This window comes from Drosophila persimilis, unplaced genomic scaffold (genome assembly GCF_003286085.1).
Source record: "Drosophila persimilis strain 14011-0111.01,24,50 unplaced genomic scaffold, DperRS2 tig00000804-arrow-arrow-pilon, whole genome shotgun sequence".
Classification (NCBI taxonomy): Eukaryota; Metazoa; Arthropoda; class Insecta; order Diptera; family Drosophilidae; genus Drosophila; species Drosophila persimilis.
Window position 1 is genome coordinate 1,091,889 of NW_020825356.1, and position 20,165 is coordinate 1,112,053.

The 20,165-nt window shown below is 47.9% G+C and overlaps 6 protein-coding genes across 6 annotated transcripts; 3 read left to right on the forward strand and 3 right to left on the reverse strand.

The window, feature by feature from the left end:
• Positions 1-766: 766 nt before the first annotated feature.
• Positions 767-1,267, forward strand: LOC6597684 (protein kish). Its single transcript, XM_026993072.1, has 3 exons — positions 767-798; positions 859-968; positions 1,028-1,267. The coding sequence occupies exons 1-3, from the start codon at positions 796-798 to the stop codon at positions 1,131-1,133; spliced, it is 219 nt and encodes a 72-aa protein (XP_026848873.1). The 5' UTR covers positions 767-795; the 3' UTR covers positions 1,134-1,267.
• Positions 1,268-1,742: 475 nt separating this feature from the next.
• Positions 1,743-2,504, reverse strand: LOC6597662 (NADH dehydrogenase [ubiquinone] iron-sulfur protein 4, mitochondrial). Its single transcript, XM_002022803.2, has 3 exons — positions 2,428-2,504; positions 2,044-2,361; positions 1,743-1,983 (listed from the first exon to the last, which is right to left on the reverse strand). The coding sequence occupies exons 1-3, from the start codon at positions 2,472-2,474 to the stop codon at positions 1,803-1,805; spliced, it is 546 nt and encodes a 181-aa protein (XP_002022839.1). The 5' UTR covers positions 2,475-2,504; the 3' UTR covers positions 1,743-1,802.
• Positions 2,505-2,902: 398 nt separating this feature from the next.
• On the forward strand, positions 2,903-8,693 carry LOC6597663 (5'-3' exoribonuclease 1). Its single transcript, XM_026993154.1, has 13 exons — positions 2,903-3,041; positions 3,112-4,206; positions 4,281-4,595; positions 4,655-5,119; positions 5,178-5,446; positions 5,519-5,838; positions 5,895-6,788; positions 6,858-7,019; positions 7,491-7,663; positions 7,724-8,236; positions 8,293-8,394; positions 8,453-8,548; positions 8,625-8,693. The coding sequence occupies exons 1-13, from the start codon at positions 2,967-2,969 to the stop codon at positions 8,691-8,693; spliced, it is 4,548 nt and encodes a 1,515-aa protein (XP_026848955.1). The 5' UTR covers positions 2,903-2,966.
• Positions 8,694-9,203: 510 nt separating this feature from the next.
• On the reverse strand, positions 9,204-13,211 carry LOC6597664 (probable ATP-dependent RNA helicase DHX34). The gene is made up of 7 exons (XM_026993085.1): positions 12,616-13,211; positions 12,022-12,558; positions 11,588-11,958; positions 11,316-11,513; positions 10,280-11,196; positions 9,989-10,221; positions 9,204-9,921 (listed from the first exon to the last, which is right to left on the reverse strand). The coding sequence occupies exons 1-7, from the start codon at positions 13,166-13,168 to the stop codon at positions 9,362-9,364; spliced, it is 3,369 nt and encodes a 1,122-aa protein (XP_026848886.1). The 5' UTR covers positions 13,169-13,211; the 3' UTR covers positions 9,204-9,361.
• Positions 13,212-13,974: 763 nt separating this feature from the next.
• On the reverse strand, positions 13,975-14,535 carry LOC6597666 (28S ribosomal protein S14, mitochondrial). Its single transcript, XM_002022807.2, has 2 exons — positions 14,441-14,535; positions 13,975-14,378 (listed from the first exon to the last, which is right to left on the reverse strand). The coding sequence occupies exons 1-2, from the start codon at positions 14,501-14,503 to the stop codon at positions 14,055-14,057; spliced, it is 387 nt and encodes a 128-aa protein (XP_002022843.1). The 5' UTR covers positions 14,504-14,535; the 3' UTR covers positions 13,975-14,054.
• A 633-nt stretch (positions 14,536-15,168) lies between these two features.
• Positions 15,169-19,260, forward strand: LOC6597667 (N-alpha-acetyltransferase 16, NatA auxiliary subunit). Its single transcript, XM_002022808.2, has 6 exons — positions 15,169-15,351; positions 15,700-16,188; positions 16,273-17,060; positions 17,233-17,660; positions 17,734-18,386; positions 18,456-19,260. Exons 1-6 carry the CDS (start codon positions 15,295-15,297, stop codon positions 18,711-18,713), a joined length of 2,673 nt encoding a protein of 890 aa, XP_002022844.1. The 5' UTR covers positions 15,169-15,294; the 3' UTR covers positions 18,714-19,260.
• Positions 19,261-20,165: the final 905 nt, after the last annotated feature.

Genomic DNA, 20,165 nt, shown 5'->3' on the forward strand with positions numbered 1-20,165 from the left:
CAGAAAAATTAAATACCGACTAAAGCCTAACCACTCAGATCAGCAACATTTTCCATCGTTTGGAAACGATAAAAGGCTTGGACAATTTTGCAGTAGGTGTTGACGAGACCTCAAATTAGCAAATTAGGTAGCCGATTAATACTGGAAAGGCAACCGATACATACTGGAGTAGCAACGATGGTACATGAAAAATCGATGTTTTTCGAATTTTTGCATGAAATTAACCCATTAAGGGTGTGATATGAATACGAAACAATTATGTTTACTATTCAAGTATTCAAGGTGACTAGTGTCAATAAGAAAAAAATGTTCAAGTACGTATGCATGCCTGCATAAATCTATTTGCATAAGTGTGCCCAGCAAACATCTCTTGAGATTTCCTCAAATTTATAATGATGGGGTATCGAAAATCCCTATGCAGTTATTTTGTATTTAAATTAATACTTATTAGTAGCCCCTCAACGCATGAAATTTCGATCGATTCCGCACAGGCGGCACATTCAAAAAGGAGGAAACCTGGAAGGTTACCATTGCCATCGTCACCATTCAAAATTGGAGGGAACAACTTCTGTGGGCGATCCAAATAAATATTATGCTATCTGGGATTTCTAAAAAAATTTGCACTATTATATCACTAGACCAACTGTTAGATTAAAAGTCCAATGAAGCATTCTGTTCCTTTTATCGACCCAGTTGTTTTGTATGGATCACGAACTAGTTCACAATCATATGTATATGGCACGTCACTAGTTTCCTATTCTGTTGTTAACCATAGATAGCCCATAAATTTGTGCAATGGTTTGGATTCCCATAGTCCTACGTGAAAAACAGTAATCCTAAAATCTTTGTCTTCCCCAGAGTGCCCTGTTTAATTTCCAAAGCTTGCTGTCCGTCATCCTGCTCCTGATCTGCACCTGTGCTTATTTGCGGTCTATGTTCCCCAGCATCATCGACCGGAAAAAGACTGGGTAGGACCCATCAAGCCACCTCTTTCCGTTCAATTACCAAATATAGCTCTTCATTTCAGCCTGCTTGGTACGTTTTGGAAGTTGGCGCGCATAGGTGAGCGAAAGTCGCCCTGGGTCGGTGCCGCTTGCCTCTTGATGGCGTTCACTGTTCTCTTCTGGAGCTAGCCCTAAGTTTTAGTAATGTCACTGACATCTTCATGGCCTAAACGCAACAGTCAAATGTTTTTCATATATGTATAACTGAAATGTACGGATTTTAAATATATGCATGCACAAACATGCATTGTTTACCACTGGAATTTACTGTAAACTAATGGTGATTGTGACTGATGACTAGCAGTTTCGCTTAAAAGGAGCGTGTGTTGTGGCCGGCAGAAGAATGAATGAGCGCCTGCATTAGGGCGTGGGAGAGGTAAGCCAGCAAAGTCGCAGAGGAGTCAGGCTCCAGAGCTAGCTGCTTTTGGATCACCGACGGCTACATTACTCATCGCAGCACGGATTTTGAATAGTGTTCAACTAGGAAGTTCAGCCCTGAATTAGGTTTCGTGTACTGGTGAAACCAACGCAACTTGCTCAGCGCACACTGATGGATTGCATACGACAGTGCCTTTAATAATAGTACGCTCCACATTCCGAAATCCATCACTCAGCCAGTTGTGCTGGTGAACGCGCCCAATGTCTCTTCCCTACGCGTACATCCTGTAGCCCTTCAAGCTTAATTGTGCAAATCATTCAATGGAGAAGCCCAAGAAGGACATTAAGAATCTCAAGGCGTGATTTTTTTGTTCATGTATTTCAACAGTGATAGTTCATCGAGTGATTAAACTGCCCAATCTACTTGGTGGAGACACGTGTGCGCTTGTTCCAGGAAAAGTTGATCCCGTAGTTCTTGACGCGCTCCTTCTTGGGCTTCTCTTCGCCATCGATATACCAACGCCAGCCGTTGCGTTCACAGTAGGTGATGGCTTCGTCTTTGGTTCCGAACTGCACATTTAAATTGGAGAGCGGGTCGCCACTGTGGAAAAAGCAAGACAAATGTGTACTAGGCCATTCAAAGTCTAATCGCGCTACTTACGAAGAGGCCCAGCCCATTAGAGGGTTTTCCCATCGCTCCCGATTGTCGAACTCAATCTGCCAAGTGTTAATGTTGTCTGTGCCGCTTTGCATTGCATTCTTAGGTGGTATGTGAATGCGCACACGACGGTCCTTCAGCTGCTCCCCGGGCACTCCGGAAATGGGACCAAGATTTACGGCAGTGGGCACGGTGATCTTTCCACTCAATTTGTTGCGCTGTTCCAATTCCTCAGGACGGGCCAAGGCCGTTTTTAGATCCAATGGAGCAGTATCTTTGGTAGAAGCGCAGCGGGAAGTTGTGATTTTATTGACGTTTAATCTACAGACCAACCAAAACACGAATGAATGGTTAGCATTTCTAAGATGTGCGATGATTGACACTTACAGCTGAAAGGATGTAGTCCTGCACATTACTTGGCGTATAAGCGACATTTTCGCAGGTAGAATTACGTAAAATTTGGAACAGAAATCAATCGGTTTTGTTTAGTGTGGTCGCTCATGAACGAACGAACGTTCACTGCAGTGAATGAACTAAAACAGTTCCAATTAATCGTTTTTTTTTTCAGGTGAAAGATATGGTGGTTTTTTTTAAGTTCAGACGAAATATGGCATAAATCTACAAGAAGAATTTACAATCGCTATTATTTTCCGCCATTTACCTCAAGTAGTTAAACTTTTTAAATAGAGGAATATAGAACTTGAATTCGTCAGTATATTTACGGTATACTTTTAAAATGAGACGGTGTATTTTGGTATATTTCTGAGGGTCGGACGGTATGTTTTATCCATAAGTCCACGGTCACACTGACCATCACTGACTCCTTGCAAAATTGACAGTGACCAAGGACATCGACATTGCGTAGAATTATAATTCTAATCTGATTGTGATTTTCATAGTAAAAACAAAATTTTATTTGAGTTGACATGGGTGTTCCGAAGTTTTTCCGCTATATCAGCGAAAGGTATCCGTGCCTGAGCGAATTGGCGCGCGAGCATAGCGTAAGTTATGGGTCAACGCTGTCTCCCCAACCACGTCATCAGCTGTTTCCTTTCCTTTTCATGCTAACAGATCCCTGAGTTCGACAACCTATACCTGGACATGAATGGCATCGTCCACAACTGCTCCCATCCGGATGACAACAACATACACTTTCACTTGGAGGAGCAGCAGATATTTCAGGATATTTTCAACTATGTGGACAAGCTGTTCTACCTGATTAAGCCACAGAAACTTTTTTTCCTGGCTGTGGATGGTGTTGCCCCGCGGGCCAAAATGAATCAGCAAAGAAGCCGCCGCTTCCGCTCTGCCCGCGAGGCTGAAATGCTGGAGGCCAAGGCCCTGCAAAGAGGAGAACGTCGGGAGCACGAGCGTTTCGATAGTAACTGCATCACGCCAGGCACTGATTTCATGGAGCGGCTGCAACAGGGTCTCCGCTGTTTCCTCAAGACAAAGATCTCCACAGACCCACTCTGGCAGAAGTGCTCTGTGATCCTCAGCGGCCAGGAGACGCCCGGCGAGGGTGAACACAAGATTATGGACTACATACGCTATATGAAGGCCCAGCCCAACTTTGACCCCAATACCAGGCACTGCTTATACGGCCTGGACGCGGATCTCATCATCCTGGGATTGTGCACACACGAGCTGCACTTTGTGGTGCTACGCGAGGAGGTCAAGTTTGGAAGAAATGCAAAGCGGGCTTCCGTCGAGGAGACGCGCTTCTTCCTCTTGCATCTCGGCCTGCTTCGGGAATATCTCGAGCTGGAGTTCCACGAGCTGAACACCGCTCAACATAAGCTAGATGTGGCCCAGCTAATCGACGACTGGGTCCTTATGGGCTTCATGGTCGGCAACGACTTCATTCCTCATCTGCCCTGCCTGCACATCTCCTCCAATGCCCTGCCGCTGTTGTACAAGACGTACATACGCATTTACCATTCCCTTGGTGGCAACATCAACGAGCACGGCAAGCTGAACCTACAGCGACTGCAGATCTTCATGACGGCTCTCAGCGAGGTAGAGCTGGAGCAGTACAAGGAGCACGCCGACGATCTAAAGTACGCGAATGGCAATACAGAGGCCTTCGACATAGACGTTGGAGAGATATCCTCCTCCAAAGACTACGATTCCGACCTGAAGGCCCTGATCGATGACAGCACACAGGTTGGACCGTCCTTCCCTGAATCCCCTATCAAGAGTAGCCCCATTATTCCTTGTTTTTTCCGACTCTCTTGAAGCTCTACAATGACGACAGCGATGAGGATCTGAGCGACGAAGAGGCTGGCGTGTTAAAAGACTTCCAAAACTACAAGCGTAACTATTACCGCAACAAGTTCAATCTCAGCTCGCGGCCACCGAATCAGCTGATCGAAGAGTTGGGCCACCACTATGTGACTGCACTCCAGTGGATCCTGGACTATTATTACCGCGGCGTGCAGTCGTGGGACTGGTACTACCCCTTCCACTATGCCCCCTTCATCAGTGACCTCAACAATATCGCGACTGTCCAGATCAAGTTCCAGCTAGGGACGCCTTTTCTTCCCTTCGAACAGGTTTACGTTGCTCCCGCCCAGTTGTAGTCCAACATTCTCATATGCTACTTTCATTTCAGTTGCTTGGTGTTCTGCCGGCAGCCAGTTTCAAGCTCCTTCCCACTGCCTACCACGACCTCATGCTGAAACCGACCAGCCCCTTGGCGGAATTTTACCCCACGGACTTTAAGAGCGATCTCAATGGCAAGAAAAACGACTGGGAGGCCGTCGTACTCATACCCTTCATAGACGAGTGCCTACTGCTCAGCGTAATGCGGGCGTGCGAAGCCCATCTGTCGACCGCAGAGAGAGCCCGAAACAGGCACGGACCGATGTACCAGTACGACTACAGTCCCCAGGATGTGGGCTCGATGCCAGCCCTGCCCCCGCTGAAGGCTCTGCAGCACGTGAACTGCACAGAAGTGGCCCGGTGGGCCGGAGAGATTGCCCTGAATCTCCCCCATAGCGTTTGCGTTGAAATGCCGAATGCAGCGCGCCACGTCTTCTTCCCTGGCTTTCCCACTATGAAGCATCTGGCCTTCAATGTAAGTTCAACGTGTATTATTCTGTGTGACAATCAATCCACCGCTCTGGCTTCGTTAGTTTGAGCTGCGTCACGGTCGGGTGAAAGTCTTCGAGCAAGTCAGCCGCAACCAGAATATGGTGCTGATGCCACGAAGACAAGCGACGGAGGATTCCTTGGAGGCAGTGGCTGCACGATACTTGGAACAGGTGGTGCACATTGGATGGCCCCATCTTATAATGGCCAAGGTTGTGAAGGTCGCCACGCGTGATCAGTGCATCGACAAGGATGGGAGGTCCTCGAACGAGTCGCGACGCTTCGATGCGGAGTGCAAGGCGTTGCAAGAACAGTTGAGTGCTGCCCTTTCCTGTCAGGTGCTGTCAGGTCCTAATGCCCATGCAATTCCTTCTATTGTACACAGCTTCAGTACGCGCATGGGGATACAGTTCGACAACTACGACGTTCTCGTGTACGCGCGTACCTACGCGGGAAGCTCCGTCGATTTCGGCGCCAAGGGCACCGTGCACATGAAGGATGCCTGGAGCAGCAGTATTACAGAATACCCGGCTCAGGGCGTGGTAGGCGAGCTGTCTGTGCAGAAGAACATGCGCCAGCAGTTCTCCAAAATAGAGCAACTCTTTCCCGCCGGCAGCTTGGTATTTTTCATCGGCAGTCCTTATTACGGCAGCGAGGGCACTGTGCTGGACCCACTGCTCGTCTATAGCTGTGGACGCATCCAGGGTAAGCCTTCTAGCAATAATAACTAGTAATTCTAGCAATAACTGAGTGTTTTGTAGTCTGTATTCGGGTTCATCCCGAGCCGAACCTGGAGGAGGCGCGTCTAGAGCAGGAGGAACGCGACAAGGACTATATGAACACCTTCGACGTCTGCCGGCAGCTGAACATCAATGGAAGAGCCCTGGGCCGTCTGACCGGCACCTTCTGGGTAGTGCTCGGACCGCGGCGCGAAAAGATGGAGAACGTGGCCAAACACAACATCGGGCTGCAGCTGAAGTTTCCCCGCCAGAACGAGGAGCGGGCCGGCTACTGCCGTCGCCTGAACAACCAGTGGTTCTACTCCAGCCTAGCCCTCGAGCTCATGCAAAGGTACTGCGAGCGCTTCCCCGAGGTGGTCAGCTACTTCGCCGTGAGCAACGACAGGAACGAGTACTTTTTCGAACAGGACATTTACCCGGATGCCGTGGGCCAACACCATATCGAGGATTTGGCTAACTGGGTCCGTCAGCAACCGCACATGAAGGTGGATCGCATCTCCTGTGGCTCCAAGACAGTTTGCAAGGAGACCGTGGAACTGCTGATGGGCGCCGTCGAGGAGCTGCGTTCGATGCCCGTGAAGGATGTAAAGCTCCAGGTGAAGCCACACCTCCTCATCAAGCCAAATGTCACACTGCCCGAAGTGTATAAGTCCCGTCGCCCAGTGCGCCTGTTCGATCGCGTCGTCATCGTCCGCACCATCTACATGGTGCCGGTTGGCATCAAGGGCACCGTCATCGGCGTACACCCCGTCACCGACCCCAATCCTGTGCGACTAGAGTGCGTTCATGCCGTGGACACCTTCTGCGAGGTGCTCTTCGACAAGGCCGTTCCCAACTGCAACGACATCCACGGCATAGCCGAGGAGCGTGTTTACAAGATACCAGAAAATGCCCTCGTAGTGATTTGTTTGAATGGTGAGTAGTTCGGCGTAACTCCCTCCACGGATATCGATGTCTGCTAATCCCCCTAATTCTCTCGCTTAGAAAATGGACAAAACCAGCAGTCAGGCCTGCAGTTTGAGAAAACGCGCCAGAGCTATCATCAACCCAACCAAACGAATGCCCCGCGCATGGAGAAGCGAGAGAAGCAGAATCGGCAGCAACAGCAGCAGCAGCAGCAACAGCAACAGCAGCAGCAGCCACAAAAGCAACAGCAGCAGCAACAGCAGCAGCAGCAGGTGCAGCAGCTACAAAAGCAGCAGCAACAGCACCAGCAGCACGAGCATCAGCAACAGCGTCAGCAACAGCAGCAGCATCAGCAACAGCATCAGCAGCATCAGCAACAGCATCAGCAACAGCAGCAGCAGCAGCAGCTACAGCAGCATAAGCAGCTGCAGGAAACCAACAGCCGGTACGTTACGGCAGCAGGGTCGATCTTTAATGATATCACGATGAAAACGAAGATATCCGATGATTTTGTCAAGCCGCGTTCCGACCTCCCGGGTAGATCTAACCAGCCCATCACAGCTCAAGCAGTGTCGCAGCATCAGCATCACCATTCTGCATTGCCAACTAACTCACACCTGGAGGACGCAAACGAAAGTTGGCACCAGAGTTCTGCTCGACACCAGGGAGGCAATGTTGGCGCAGCCCCAAAACCGACCACAATATCGCCAGCGCTCGTGGTGTCGGATAAACAGACTCTGGCTCTCAAGTCGCTGCTGGGCATGAATAAAGAGCAGCAGCCACTTGGTCAAGTAACTCCTACATCCTTGCAGCAGCAGCAGCAGCAGCAGCCGCCGAAATCTCAGTCGCAAATAGTTCAGCGACCACTACCTGGACAAATGCCTGTGAGTCAGTTGTGTGTGGATGAATTATTTTCCAATTGCAACCTCCTTATTTTGACCTAGAAACTGCCGCAGCCTCCGATCTTTTGGCAGAAGGAGGCTCAAAAGCAAGCACAACAAGCTCAACAAGCGCAACAGGCCATCCACATTCAGACCCAACAGTGGTTCAGGACTATGCAGCCACAGGAGGTAGATATTCATCAGTGCCTCCTACGGCAGCGGCCTAATCCACCACAGCCACAACAGCGGCATTTTCAGCAGATGCCACCCCCCCACACTTATCAAGTGCCCTACAAGAACGGAAACCAATCATGCTATAACAACTCGCAGGAGCATGAAGTCTACAACAACAACAACACTCGGACAACACTGGAGCACCAACAGTATCAGACACAATATCCCCAGTATCCCCAGCATACCCAGCATACCCAGCATCCCCAACATTACCACCAACTGCAGGATATAGCCAGTAGCAGACCTCGTTACTCGTCCATACAGGACTTTGTGCCCATACAGGCATATCGTCCCAAGGTATCGCAGCGCTCTCAACCAATTGGGCAAATAGAGACGGAGACGGTGAGTTAATCGAACAAAATCTCTTCGGTAATTCAATGTATCATATTCTTTCATAGCCGTCGTCAACAGCAGCTGGAGAAATGAACTCCCGCCCTAGTCATCGGGAAGAAGTACCAAACGATGCGACTGTCGGACTGATGCAAACACTGAATATTCAGGTAAGAGTCAGAGCAATCCATGGACGAAATCTCAATAATGTGATTCCCTTTGCTCCAGCCATCAACATCACAAGCTGAACGTAGTACCGCCGTAGCTGCGAAGGTCGAAGCTGATCCAGCTGCCGATCCAGGTGCAGGATCCACTCCAGCCCAGGTAGGTGGAACCCCTTGAAGGCTGTTTCGCTCACTCAACCTCGCTCTGTGTATCTCTCTCTCTTCTTTTTGTGCAGTTAAAGGCGAGGAAACAGCGAGTGCCTCGCATTGGTGCAAAATTCGACTTGGATTACATTATCCATTGAGCTCAAAATCCGAACATAAAGAAGACTTAGAAGTGACAGGCAGCTCACACAAATAAACTATCATAAATATTAAAACGTGTATATAGCCACTTATACATTTTGTTATCATCTTACATCACCCATAAATAAACTCAAAAAGCCTACATTCTTCTTTAAAACAAAACAAATTATGTGATGTATACATTTTAGTTAAGCACGACGATGCCACAAAGTACAACACCTTTTTTGTAGAGCTTGAGAAACGATGTCATCGATGATGGTGTGTACACTGCAAAAAAATCTCAAGCCTTAATTTTGTAAGAGTACATAAAAATACTCCTTTTGAAAACATTTTACTCTGTTTTTAACAACAATTTGTTATATGAATATTACTTTTATACCCTTAATGGGTTCTTTTCAAGCGAAAAAACATCGAAAAACATCGATGCTTTATCGCAGACGATGCGTTGTCGTATGAGTGTCCTCTTAATTTTGGACATCTAAGCAACAGTCTTCAGTAGTAAACTTGAATGTTTGATTCGCTAAACTCTCACCAACTGTAGAATATTTATAAACCATTCAGCATTTTTTCTGTTTGCAGGGACCCATTTGAATAGGGGGCCCCATGCAGTAGGCAATATCTCCTTGAGGTTAGTTAGCTGGAGCTTCGTTCATATCTATGGCTAACACTATTTTCTGTCTTTTACACACTGCCGTCGATGGCGTAGAATGTCGATCGGCAAACAAATGTTCAAATGGCGTTTGCAGCTCTCACAGAAATAGTTCCCAGAGTTAGATGCCACGCGAGCTGTGGGTGGCTGCTGTACGTGAACTGGGCTGGCCGGTCGCACTTTCTTGCACTCTTGACGGTGCACCAGCTGTTCGAGCATATCACACTTTTCCAGCTGAAAGTCGCACTTTGAGCACTGCCAGGCCCGTGCCTGGAGGGCCGCTTGCATAGCCAGAGTCCACGGCTGGTCCGCCACACAGCCGTACACAACGTTTTCGGAGACGTTGATGCCACCCTTCGTCATGTTGGGACTCGGAGGATAGTCGATGTCGAAGGGATTTCCCTGCAGCTTTTCAAGGAGCGGCATTGGAGTCTGGTGTGTGTAGAGCCTCTTGAGATCAGCTGGCAGCAGTCGACTAACGGCGTACGGCACATCCAGTCCCATGAAGTCGATAAGCTCGTGCCAGAGCGTGATGTTTTTGGAAGTAACAGCTGGAGCCTTCTGGCTGGCGTTGAGCTCTAAAAAAGATTCGATTAACGTGAAAATAAAAGCAATAACTGGTTCTCCCCAGGAGGGGCCACGTACCATCAAGCTTGCTACAGAGCAGGCTGCTCCAACGGCGCCGCAGCTTGATGGCTCGGCACAGCAGCTTCATCCCGCTGTCGGGCACAGGGAAATCCAGGCACAGCCAGCCGTCAAAGACCATCTGTGTCAGGTCTGCGTTCGTATCGATCGCGAAGCCAAATAGGAGAAGCGTGTGGGCCACTGGAAGCCGAATGCAGCTCATCAGGTATGGCTTTGCTGTCTCTAGTAGCGACCTGCAAGTGACTGGTTGTATTGTATTTATTTTCTCGGGCGTCGTTGCCGGTTAATTACTGATAGCACAGCAGCTGATGGCGCTCACTGAGTGGATGCTTTGGTGTGTAGTAGGCCGGCTTCGGTATTAGGTCACTTTCGGCGAGCTTGAGGCACTCGTAGTACTTGGCGAAGTGGGAGTTCGGATGCAAGGAAATGAATGGCTTCATTCGAGTGTGAAAGAACTGTTGGCCCCCTCCTTTGCAGTAGTTGAACTCATCACTAATGGCCAGCTGCGGGTAGAAGCCGCTTACCAGTAGCAGCTTCAGCAAAACCACGTCCCTGTTGCGTTCCAGACGCGCCGAGCGCTCAAGTAGGGCGAGCTGGCGGGCATCGTGGCGCAGGCGAAAGTCCACGTCACGCACGTCCTCGTAGTTCTCATCTGGCTCCTCGTACTGCCCACCGCTGTGCTGGTGTTTTAGTAGCTTGGGGTGTCGGGGCTGCTCAAACCGCTGGCGCCGTTTGAGAGCCTTCAGCTGGCGCACTTCTCCGTGACGGCTGGCTCTTTCGGCACTGGTCAGCGCGCCGGACGTGCTGGGTGGAGCCATGTTACAGCTCTCCAAGATGCGCTGGAACTGCTGGCGCATCTTGCTGACCTCGTAGAAGCGTTGCTCCTCGATGCCTCGACGATGGCACCATTTCCTGGTGTTCTCCCGGGCCATTTTCAGCTGCAGCCACTCGCGGTAGGCGTTCATCAGGGTGAAGAGGTCTCCCTGAGTGGATTCCAGACTCTGGCGCTCCCGTTCGCAGTGCGCGTCCGTGTAAGCACGGCTGGTAAGCGGATTTTGTACGCTGAGCATGGCGGCCAGCGTCAACAGCTGATCCACCTCCGGGAACACGCAGCCCATTAGCAGCATTTTGCCAATTGACAGTTCCACTGGCAGGTTGCTCAACGAGCTGCCCAAAGGGGTGATCTTCTCCTCCATGCTAACGGCGCCCTAGTGGATGGTGGATAGACACAAGATATAAGCATACATCTATTTCCTCCTATTTTGATTGGGTAGTGACCCCAAAAGGTCACCCTAGAATAAGTTTGGTCAAAAATAAGGAGGCTTACATGCTGCTTTAGTGCCAGAATGGTCTGTTCGATGCGCTCTGATTCCGGAGGCTCAATGAAGGGAAAGGCCCTGACATCAGGCAGCCCCATGGATACCATTTGCAGCAACATTGTGTCCAGTGGGACGCGGTAGATTTCTGGAGTGGGATATGCCTCGAACGCATCGAACTGCTGCTGCGAGTAGAGACGAAAACAGAACTGGAAGAACAGAAAGTAAGGGGAGACCTGCATGAGACCAGGGACTAGACCTGTCGGTCGATTATTGAGCTTACCCCCGGCCCTGTGCGACCTGCGCGACCCTTGCGCTGTTCTGCCGATGATTTGGAGACCCAAAACTCCTTCAGGCGTTGTCCCTTGCAAGCTGCATCGTAGCTTATCTCTTTGACCTTTCCAGAATCAACAACAAACCGCACACCGTCCACAGTCAGTGAAGTCTCGGCAATATTCGTCGATACTATGCACTTGCGCGAGCCTTCGGGTGCATAGTCGAACACCTTGTCCTGCTCGGCCAGTGCCAGTCCACTGTGAAGTGGCAGGACGAGCCAGTGCGTTTGCTGGGCGGCGTACTCCTTTATGGCCTCGCATACGGTGTCGATCTCGTTAACGCCGCTAACAAAGATGAGGACATCCCCGCGCTGGCTGGCTGTAAGTGAAAGTCGAAGGTCCCAATTATATATAATCGTTAATTGAGGTCCAAAAGGCTTACATGGATACTGCTGGTCGATCAGGTTAAGGACTTGCACGAATGGAGCTGGGTCCATGCGCGTTCCCTGCGAACGATTAGACCTAGCCGTGGCTTGTCCGGCTTTCATCTCCAACGCTGGGGGAGGCATGTAGCGCAATTTTATGGGAAACAAGCGCCCCGGCACCTGTAGAAACCGCGCCCCCTCCTCTTTAAAGTAACATTGGAACAGTTCAACGTTGATGGTGGCCGACATAAGGATTAGTTTCAGTTGCGGCTTGCTCCGCAACAGACATTTGCTTACACCTAGCAGGAAGTCACCAAACAGATTCCGCTCGTGTATCTCGTCCAGAATGAGCACGTCATAGTCATCTAGGCTAGAAGAAACCGCAAGTTGGCGAAGTAACAGGCCTTCCGTGATGAACAGGATGTTCGTGTGCTGTGTTTTTCTTCTCTCGAATCGAATCTGGAAGCCCACCTTACTGCCGTAGTCTTCTAGCAGTTCATGAGCCACTCGCTTCGACAGCGACACGCATGCCAAGCGGCGCGGTTGAGTGCACGCTGAAAAGTTATCAAAAGGAATTAGCTTGGCTAATGGCATGGTGTCAGAACACTTACCTATGCTGCGGTATCCAAAATCATAGAGGAACTGCGGCACTTGAGTGGATTTTCCACATCCAGTGTCGCCGGCGATAATAACCACACGGGACGAGTCCATGGCCGCACGCAAATCATCCTTGAAGCGGGTAATTGGTAAATTTCTCTGCGCCTGGCGTAATTTCTTAATACGTTTAAACTTCTCTTTCTGCTTAAAGTCTAGGTAGATAAGCAGTATCTGCTGGAACTGCGCCTGCACCTCGCTAACGTTATCTTGTTCTTGGCGCAGGGCGGACTCATCCAGTTGAATGGACAGGTGCTTGCTCCTGTGATATGGCTGTGCTCTTTCCAGCTCTGGCTTCTGCAAAACTTTCGGAAGTACTGGCTGGCCCATACTGCGCAACATGCACTCATATTTGTTTACACATTTCCAGAAGTCGGCCTCGTTCTCGACAAAACTTAGCTGCTGACGGCTTTTGACTTTCAGAACGCCATTGAGCTCAGCCTTTAGCTCCAAAAAACTAAACTCCACTAGATTGAACACTCCCCGCGATTTACTTGATTTCTTTGACATAGCTGATCCAACCGGTGAACATTGTCATCAATAACTGTATGAAATTAGCCTGGTAAATTTCGTGCGAAGAGCGAGATAGCATCATAGACAAAACGTAAACATTAGTTTTCGTAGCCGGCTCAGATAAGCAAAATAAATAGCCGATTAATACTGAAAGGGCAACCGATACATACTAGAAAAGCAAAGATGGTATTTGGCTATGAACTAGAACTAAGAAACCTTTCGAAGATAGGGTAAATCTAGCCTGGGGAAAAGAAATGCAATAAAAATGGTTGTCGTTGTCTCTATATATATTTATATAAAAATGATTCGATGGTTTTTTAAAAACGTCATGACTCGACATTAATTTTCAGTCCCAGGGTGGTTTTAGGCTATATATAAAATGCTATAAGCATCAAGAGTAGTAGCGGGGGACCGATATGGTGGGAAATCGGTAACGGCCAAAAAATATTGCATACCCATACGTATTGCCAAATTAAACTGCTATGAAAAGTTTGCTTTGTAAATTTTAGTAAATTAATAGAATGAGAACAGGGTATACAACTATAATATTCATATAATCGGTATTCATGCGACTGTCTTAATTTGATTAAATTTATCATCGTAATTGCATTTATCTAGCCGGCTGGTACTAGAATACATATATCTGAGTACTAGTCGGCAGACAAACAGTAGCCACTATTTTAGGCGCCCAAAAACAGGGATGATTTCTTATCGTTTCTATAGGAATATCATCCCAGTTTTCGAAGCGATAAGTGTATCGCGTTTGAGTACTGGAGTATAACTTGAAGTACGACCATTATACGTTTACGGTTCTTATGTATGTATTTATTGGTTTTTGTGTAAATTGTTAACATAAACAAAGAATATTGTATTGATTTAGACTCTACCACATGGCACGTTGCACGCCGGATAGCTTGTTATAGTCCGCCAAATGGCGCCATACAATTCTGCTGAGGCGATATTTGTGGACAACTCCGCGCGGCCGTGACGTAAGTGCGCAACGTTCCCGAACACGGACCAATGATGAGTCGCGTGGAAAAGCAGCAATCTCCGCATCGGCCACTTCCCTCAGCTCAATGGGCAGTATGTCATTCTTCCGAAGTGAATTAACTCGAAGCCTCTCCTTGGCATGCTCTTGCACGCACTTGCGGCGCTTGACATCACGGATCATCTTCCAGTCGGCATACTTTGTTCGCACTTGCTGTAACTATGGGTTAACCACATACGAATGTCAGTAAAGTTAAAAGATTGACATCGATATAAACTTACGCCAAATCCAGCTAATTTCCCAGCTTGGCAAGCGAAACCACCAATTCTGGCCAGAGAATTCATGCTGCTGCTGTTAATTTCTGGTTTCTTCACACAAGGCTTAGGTCATATCGATATTTTTTAGCTAAGTTATCGATATGCGCATGACGACAGCTGATGCCGATTCCTATGGTGAATGGCTCATTGCTGCTGACATTTTTTGTGTTTAATTGTGTTTTTGTTTCGAATTCAATGTGAGCAAAGAGAAAGCGGGTATATTTTAAGTCATATATTTTGTTTGCCGGTTTCATGAAATTCATGGTATAGGCTAATTTTAATTAATAACCCAACGTTTTACATAACAAGTTTTGCGGCTATTTCTTCTTCTTTTTACTGCACCCCCATAGTTTATTGCTTTAAATTGTCTTTATAAAAGTCGTAAAGCTGGGTTGTTTTCTTAAGGTAGCGTGATGTTTAAGATTTGAGCCGCTGCAGCTTAAAGTTAATTGATAATTCCGAGATTCATGCGAAGTCGAATCACCGTCACCTTGTTCATTGGCATTCACGGGGAAACGCGCCCACGTCGCGTGCATGTGTATTGTTCTAGTTCCTGGTGTGTTGCTGTCTCACCGTCAAGTTAGAAAATTTGCTCGTGCTAGCAAACGTTTTTTTTTTCGCGGTGTGTGCTTATTTTTGGTGTGTGAAAATTTTTGACATTATTAACCGATTCGTTCATTTCTTTCACGCAGCTCCCGCAGAACTCGCAGTCGGCAGCCGCGTCCAAGCATTTTCATTGCCAACAACAAAGCTCACGCAGCTCAGTTCGGTGTAAAGGCAAGACAACCGTCAGCAGCTGAAGAAGAAGCATTGCAGAGATGCCTTCCAGTGATCCACTGCCGCCCAAGGAGGGTGCGCTTTTCCGAAAGCTACTAGTAAGTTGTACAAATATTTTTCCGCCCACTTGCCAGTGGAAAAATTCCTTGCCGGCTTCCGACTGCAGCGCTCGCCGTCAACATCCATGTGCTTTTTTTTATGGCGTGCCTATTTTAGGCACTGCTGCAGAAATAGGCCAAGCTGAAACCCAACCAGCTACATTCCCAACTTGGAATTGCGTACTCTTGAATCCGCAACTTATATTGAACTACGTTTGGTTGTTTGGGGTTTTCGTCGGTCGCATAACCTCAAACTTTTTCGTTGGGCGGGATGTATAAAATGTTATTGACTAGTGAACCAATGCAGTGGCTCTACTATTTGCCTTTTTTCTCTACTCCTCTACTCAGAAATGCTACGAGCTAAAGCAGTACAAAAATGGCCTCAAGCTGGCAAAGCAGATACTATCCAACCCCAAGTACATGGAACACGGGGAGACACTGGCGATGAAAGGTCTCACTCTGAACGGACTGGGGAGACGTGAAGAGGCATACAAGTATGTGCGTTTGGGTCTCCGCAATGATCTACGCTCTCATGTCTGCTGGCATGTCTATGGCCTTCTCCAGAGGAGTGATAAGAAATATGACGAGGCCATTAAGTGCTACCGCAATGCCCTCAAGTGGGAAAAGGACAATCTGCAGATTCTGAAGGATCTGTCGCTGCTTCAGATACAAATGCGCGATCTGGAGGGGTACAAGGAGACCCGTCATCATCTGTTCACGTTGCGGCCTTCTCAACACGCTTCCTGGATTGGGTTTGCCATGAGCTATCATCTACTAAGAGACTACGAAATGGCCAACAACATACTGGAAACGTTTAGCCAGTCTCAGACATCGATTGTATGTAGCAGAAAGCAACCTCTTAATTCCATTCTTATAATCTGTTTCCCAATTTCCATCTTTTCCATCTCACTCCACTGGCAGGAGGCGCACGACTATCGCCATTCAGAGCTGCTTCTTTACCAGAACCAGATACTCATCGAATCATCGCGCCTGGAGCAGGCCCTCGACCATTTGATCAAGTACAACGCACAGATTGTGGATAAGTTGGCCGTGCGCGAGACAATGGGCGATTTATACATTAAGCTACGGCAGCATGAGTTGGCGGTGCCCATCTTTGAATCGTTGATTCGTCGCAATCCCGAAAATGTCCTCTACTACGAACAGTACCTGTCCGCTCGGCAGGTTTCAGAGTCTAGCGCTGTGGTGGCCGTTTACCGTGAGTTCCAGGAGAAGTATCCACGCGCGCTCTGCCCCCGCCGTTTGCCGTTGAACGTTGCCAGTGGCTCGGAGTTCCGTACGGTAGCTGACGAGTACTTGCGTCGCGGCCTCCGAAAGGGCATTCCACCGCTTTTCGTTAACGTACGCACCCTGCACCAGGAGTCAGAGAAAGCGACTGTTATTGAGAAACTCACGCTGGACTACTTTGAGAATCTGACACGCTCTGGCCACTTCTCTCGCGAGGACGCCGATGCTGGGGCGGCCGTTGAGCCAGCCTCTGCGCTTGTATGGACGGCTCTGTTTCTGGCGCAGCACTATGACTATATGCGGGACACAGATCGCGCTCTGGACTACATTAATGTCGCCATCGACCACACGCCTACTTTGATCGAACTTCTTATAACTAAGGGACGTATTTTCAAGCATGCCGGCGATGCCGTTGAAGCCTACGTCTGGCTGGAGGAGGCTCAGAGTATGGATACAGCCGATCGGTAGGAATCTCAATCTCAATCATAGACAAATTCCAAGTGAAACGCGATACTACAAAAAGCGATTTGCTTGCAGTTTGTACCGAGAAATTGATTGGTCTCTTATAATATTTACATACTCGTGTAACTATGCTCCTTGATAATGTTATTTATCATTTCATTTTATTTTAATTAGCTACATCAATTCAAAATGCGCCAAGTACATGCTGCGCGCTAACCTGGTGCAGGAGGCGGAGGAAATTTGTGCGAAATTCACTCGAGAGGGTGTCTCAGCAATGGATAATCTGAATGAGATGCAGTGCATGTGGTTCCAAACGGAGTGTGCGTTAGCTTACCAGCGCATGGGTCGCTGGGGCGAGTCATTGAAGAAGTGCCACGAAGTAGAGCGTCACTTTGCCGAGATAGTCGAGGATCAGTTTGACTTTCATACATATTGCATGCGCAAGATGACGCTTCGGGCATACGTGGGCCTGTTGCGGCTGGAGGATGTCCTGCGCCAGCATCCGTTCTACTTCAAGGCTTCAAAGTGCGCCATTGAGGTGTACCTACATTTATATGATAAACCTCTCAAGTCGGAAGCGGCTATTGAAGAGATTGGCATTGGTATGTTAACACTGTTCAAGTTATAATGCCAGGTAGTGAATTTTGAATAACATGTTTCTCTGCTCTGCAACAGAAAACCTTCCTCCGTCTGAGTTGAAGAAGCTGCGCAGCAAACAGCGCAAAGCAAAAAAGAAAGCCGAGCTTGAAAGCGCGCAGGCCGCGCAAGCACAAGTGAAGCGCGAGCAACACCAGAAGTCCAAGCAGCAGGCTAGCCAGGAAACCGACCCTGATGCGCCGCAACTGGACGAGCTCGTGGCAGAGAAGTTGGAGCGGACGGACGAACCCTTAGAAAGAGCCATTGACTTCCTAAAGCCGTTGCAGCAGCTAGCCAAAGAACGCATTGAGACGCATTTACTGGCCTTCGAGGTGTACTATCGTAAAAATAAGCCGTTATTGATGCTTCAGTCGATACAGCGTGCCCGTGCCGTCAATTCAGCGCACCCTGAGGTCCACAGCTGCATTATTCGATTCATGAAGTCGCTGTCCAGCGCTCTTAAACAACAGCGGTTCAACGAACACGTCCAGCAGGTGCTTGACAAGGCCACCAAAGAACTGATAGGCAGCAAGACGCTCCAGCAGCTCAACGATGAGTTCATTGCCAAGCACAACGCATCCATACTGCACTTGTACGAGGGGGCTCGTAGTCTCTTCGAGCTAGATCCTAGTAAAAAGGATACCGCTATCAAGCTGGTCACCAACTTCAATCCGAACAAGCTGCGCTTAGAGGTAATATTCGGTGGCACCGAACCCAAGGACGTGGTGATACTAATGGCACTAATTTTTGCAATTCCACAGGAGGCCATCAAAGTCTACACCGCGCTGCGGGACGGGGATGTGTTTGGGGAGTGTGAGGAGGAGGCCGCTGCATATCAGCAAGCGTGTCAACAACGTTTCCAGTACGCTCGCATCTTTCGCAATATAGAGGAACTAGAGGCGCAGCTACAAGAGAAAGAGGCAGCCAAGTTACGCGCTGAAGAGGAACAGCTCCAATTGAATCATGTCGATTCTAGTGAAGCGATCTCCGTTTCGGCCACTGCAGTGACAGCGTCTTAAGACAAACAAGACTGCTACATTACAAAAACAACCACAACCACAACCACAGCATCAACACCAGAAATTGCAACACAAATAACTACAGAAAACCCTTCAAACAGAAATGAGCTGAACTCTATAAAAAACAGCAACTACAATAAAAATCAATATTAACGAAATACAAACCTCTAAAAAGCGTGGGCTAATCGAAACCAACTTCTGAGCGAACATGAAATAGATCTAATGTAGAAATTCAGTGGTGGGGCGAGCTGCGACAAGGTGAGATCGCGCTCCATTTATATGTATGTATGTAGTCACGCCTAGCCGATCGGTAGCACCTGAACACATCAATTCACACACCCGACTCACAGACAGCAAGTGTTTTAGCAACAATATAGAACAACTGCGTGCTGGCGGAAAGATATGCGGGTGTCGTATATCTCTTCCTGCATCGTGAACATACTCGTATGTAGGTATACCATACCATACCATACCATACCATACCATAATGTGAACAACTACTGCTTGTTTCTTTTTAAATACATTTATTTTTACTATTTTTAACATGCGCATTGTGTTTGTATATATAAAGTCGTAATTAAATATACGCAAATCTAAACCTTAATTTTTAATGACTTTTTATGTAATACAAACCTTGCTATGATACTCTTTATTTCTTTTCTTTAAATCGAGGAAAACTGACGCACACTTGACCGTATCCGTGACTGAAATTCAGTACTTATTTAAAGTACATCAAATTGTGCACAATATCGGGGCTCTATATAACTTTGTTGGCTTTAAAACAGTGGCCAGCACGCATATGTAGACTAGACAACATGCTCGGCACCGGTACCGCCCCCCACCAGCTCCAGATCGATTACCGACAATGTGTTTCAGCGGCTTACTCTTCGATTATCAGTAGCTACTTGCTCAGCAGCTGGCTACGTCCTAGTTAACAGTGGAACGCCAGCAACTGACAACTAGTTGTCCACCGAGAACTAGTTATAGTCTAGTTATAATTTTTAAGGTTTTCAATCAGTATTTTCATCAGTAAGAACAGCAATTTGGTCAATCTGAATAATCTGAATAATAATGCAAAGAGTAGGAAGGACAGACGAAGAAATCCAACAAGATAACGAAAATCTGCGTGTGAGCATGTCGCAATTCCGGGAATCTCAATCACAAGAGGCACGATCAACAAGAAAATTTAAACAGAGGCAGAGAAAATGTTCGAAAACGCCAGCAAGTGTATCAAGCAGTTATAAACATTTTTTTGGTGCACCAGGTGGAACTGGCAAAAAGTTTCTCATCGCATTGGCCGTTGGATCATCTGACATTGCAGCACATTTATGGGAGGGAGGCAGGACAGCTCATTCAGCATTAAAGCTGCCTCTGAATATTCAAAATAACCCAGACGCAGTGTGCAACATTATCCGGTACCGATAATCAGTGTGTGTTTCTTCTTGCTCCCCC

Coding starts and splice junctions, on each gene's coding strand:
- LOC6597684 (XM_026993072.1), top strand. Junction 969..1,027: donor ATCGACCGGAAAAAGACTGG/GTAGGACCCATC, acceptor TCTTCATTTCAG/CCTGCTTGGTACGTTTTGGA.
- LOC6597662 (XM_002022803.2), bottom strand. CDS start 2,474: ATGTCGCTTATACGCCAAGTAATGTGCAGGACTACATCCTTTCAGCT. Junction 2,362..2,427: donor AGGACTACATCCTTTCAGCT/GTAAGTGTCAAT, acceptor GTTGGTCTGTAG/ATTAAACGTCAATAAAATCA. Junction 1,984..2,043: donor CTAATGGGCTGGGCCTCTTC/GTAAGTAGCGCG, acceptor CTTTTTCCACAG/TGGCGACCCGCTCTCCAATT.
- LOC6597663 (XM_026993154.1), top strand. CDS start 2,967: ATGGGTGTTCCGAAGTTTTTCCGCTATATCAGCGAAAGGTATCCGTGC. Junction 5,839..5,894: donor TAGCTGTGGACGCATCCAGG/GTAAGCCTTCTA, acceptor AGTGTTTTGTAG/TCTGTATTCGGGTTCATCCC. Junction 8,237..8,292: donor GGCAAATAGAGACGGAGACG/GTGAGTTAATCG, acceptor ATTCTTTCATAG/CCGTCGTCAACAGCAGCTGG.
- LOC6597664 (XM_026993085.1), bottom strand. CDS start 13,168: ATGTCAAAGAAATCAAGTAAATCGCGGGGAGTGTTCAATCTAGTGGAG. Junction 12,559..12,615: donor TTTTGGATACCGCAGCATAG/GTAAGTGTTCTG, acceptor ATAACTTTTCAG/CGTGCACTCAACCGCGCCGC. Junction 10,222..10,279: donor CATCAGCTGCTGTGCTATCA/GTAATTAACCGG, acceptor AGTCACTTGCAG/GTCGCTACTAGAGACAGCAA.
- LOC6597666 (XM_002022807.2), bottom strand. CDS start 14,503: ATGAATTCTCTGGCCAGAATTGGTGGTTTCGCTTGCCAAGCTGGGAAA. Junction 14,379..14,440: donor GGAAATTAGCTGGATTTGGC/GTAAGTTTATAT, acceptor GTTAACCCATAG/TTACAGCAAGTGCGAACAAA.
- LOC6597667 (XM_002022808.2), top strand. CDS start 15,295: ATGCCTTCCAGTGATCCACTGCCGCCCAAGGAGGGTGCGCTTTTCCGA. Junction 16,189..16,272: donor GCCAGTCTCAGACATCGATT/GTATGTAGCAGA, acceptor CTCCACTGGCAG/GAGGCGCACGACTATCGCCA. Junction 17,661..17,733: donor TATTGAAGAGATTGGCATTG/GTATGTTAACAC, acceptor GCTCTGCAACAG/AAAACCTTCCTCCGTCTGAG.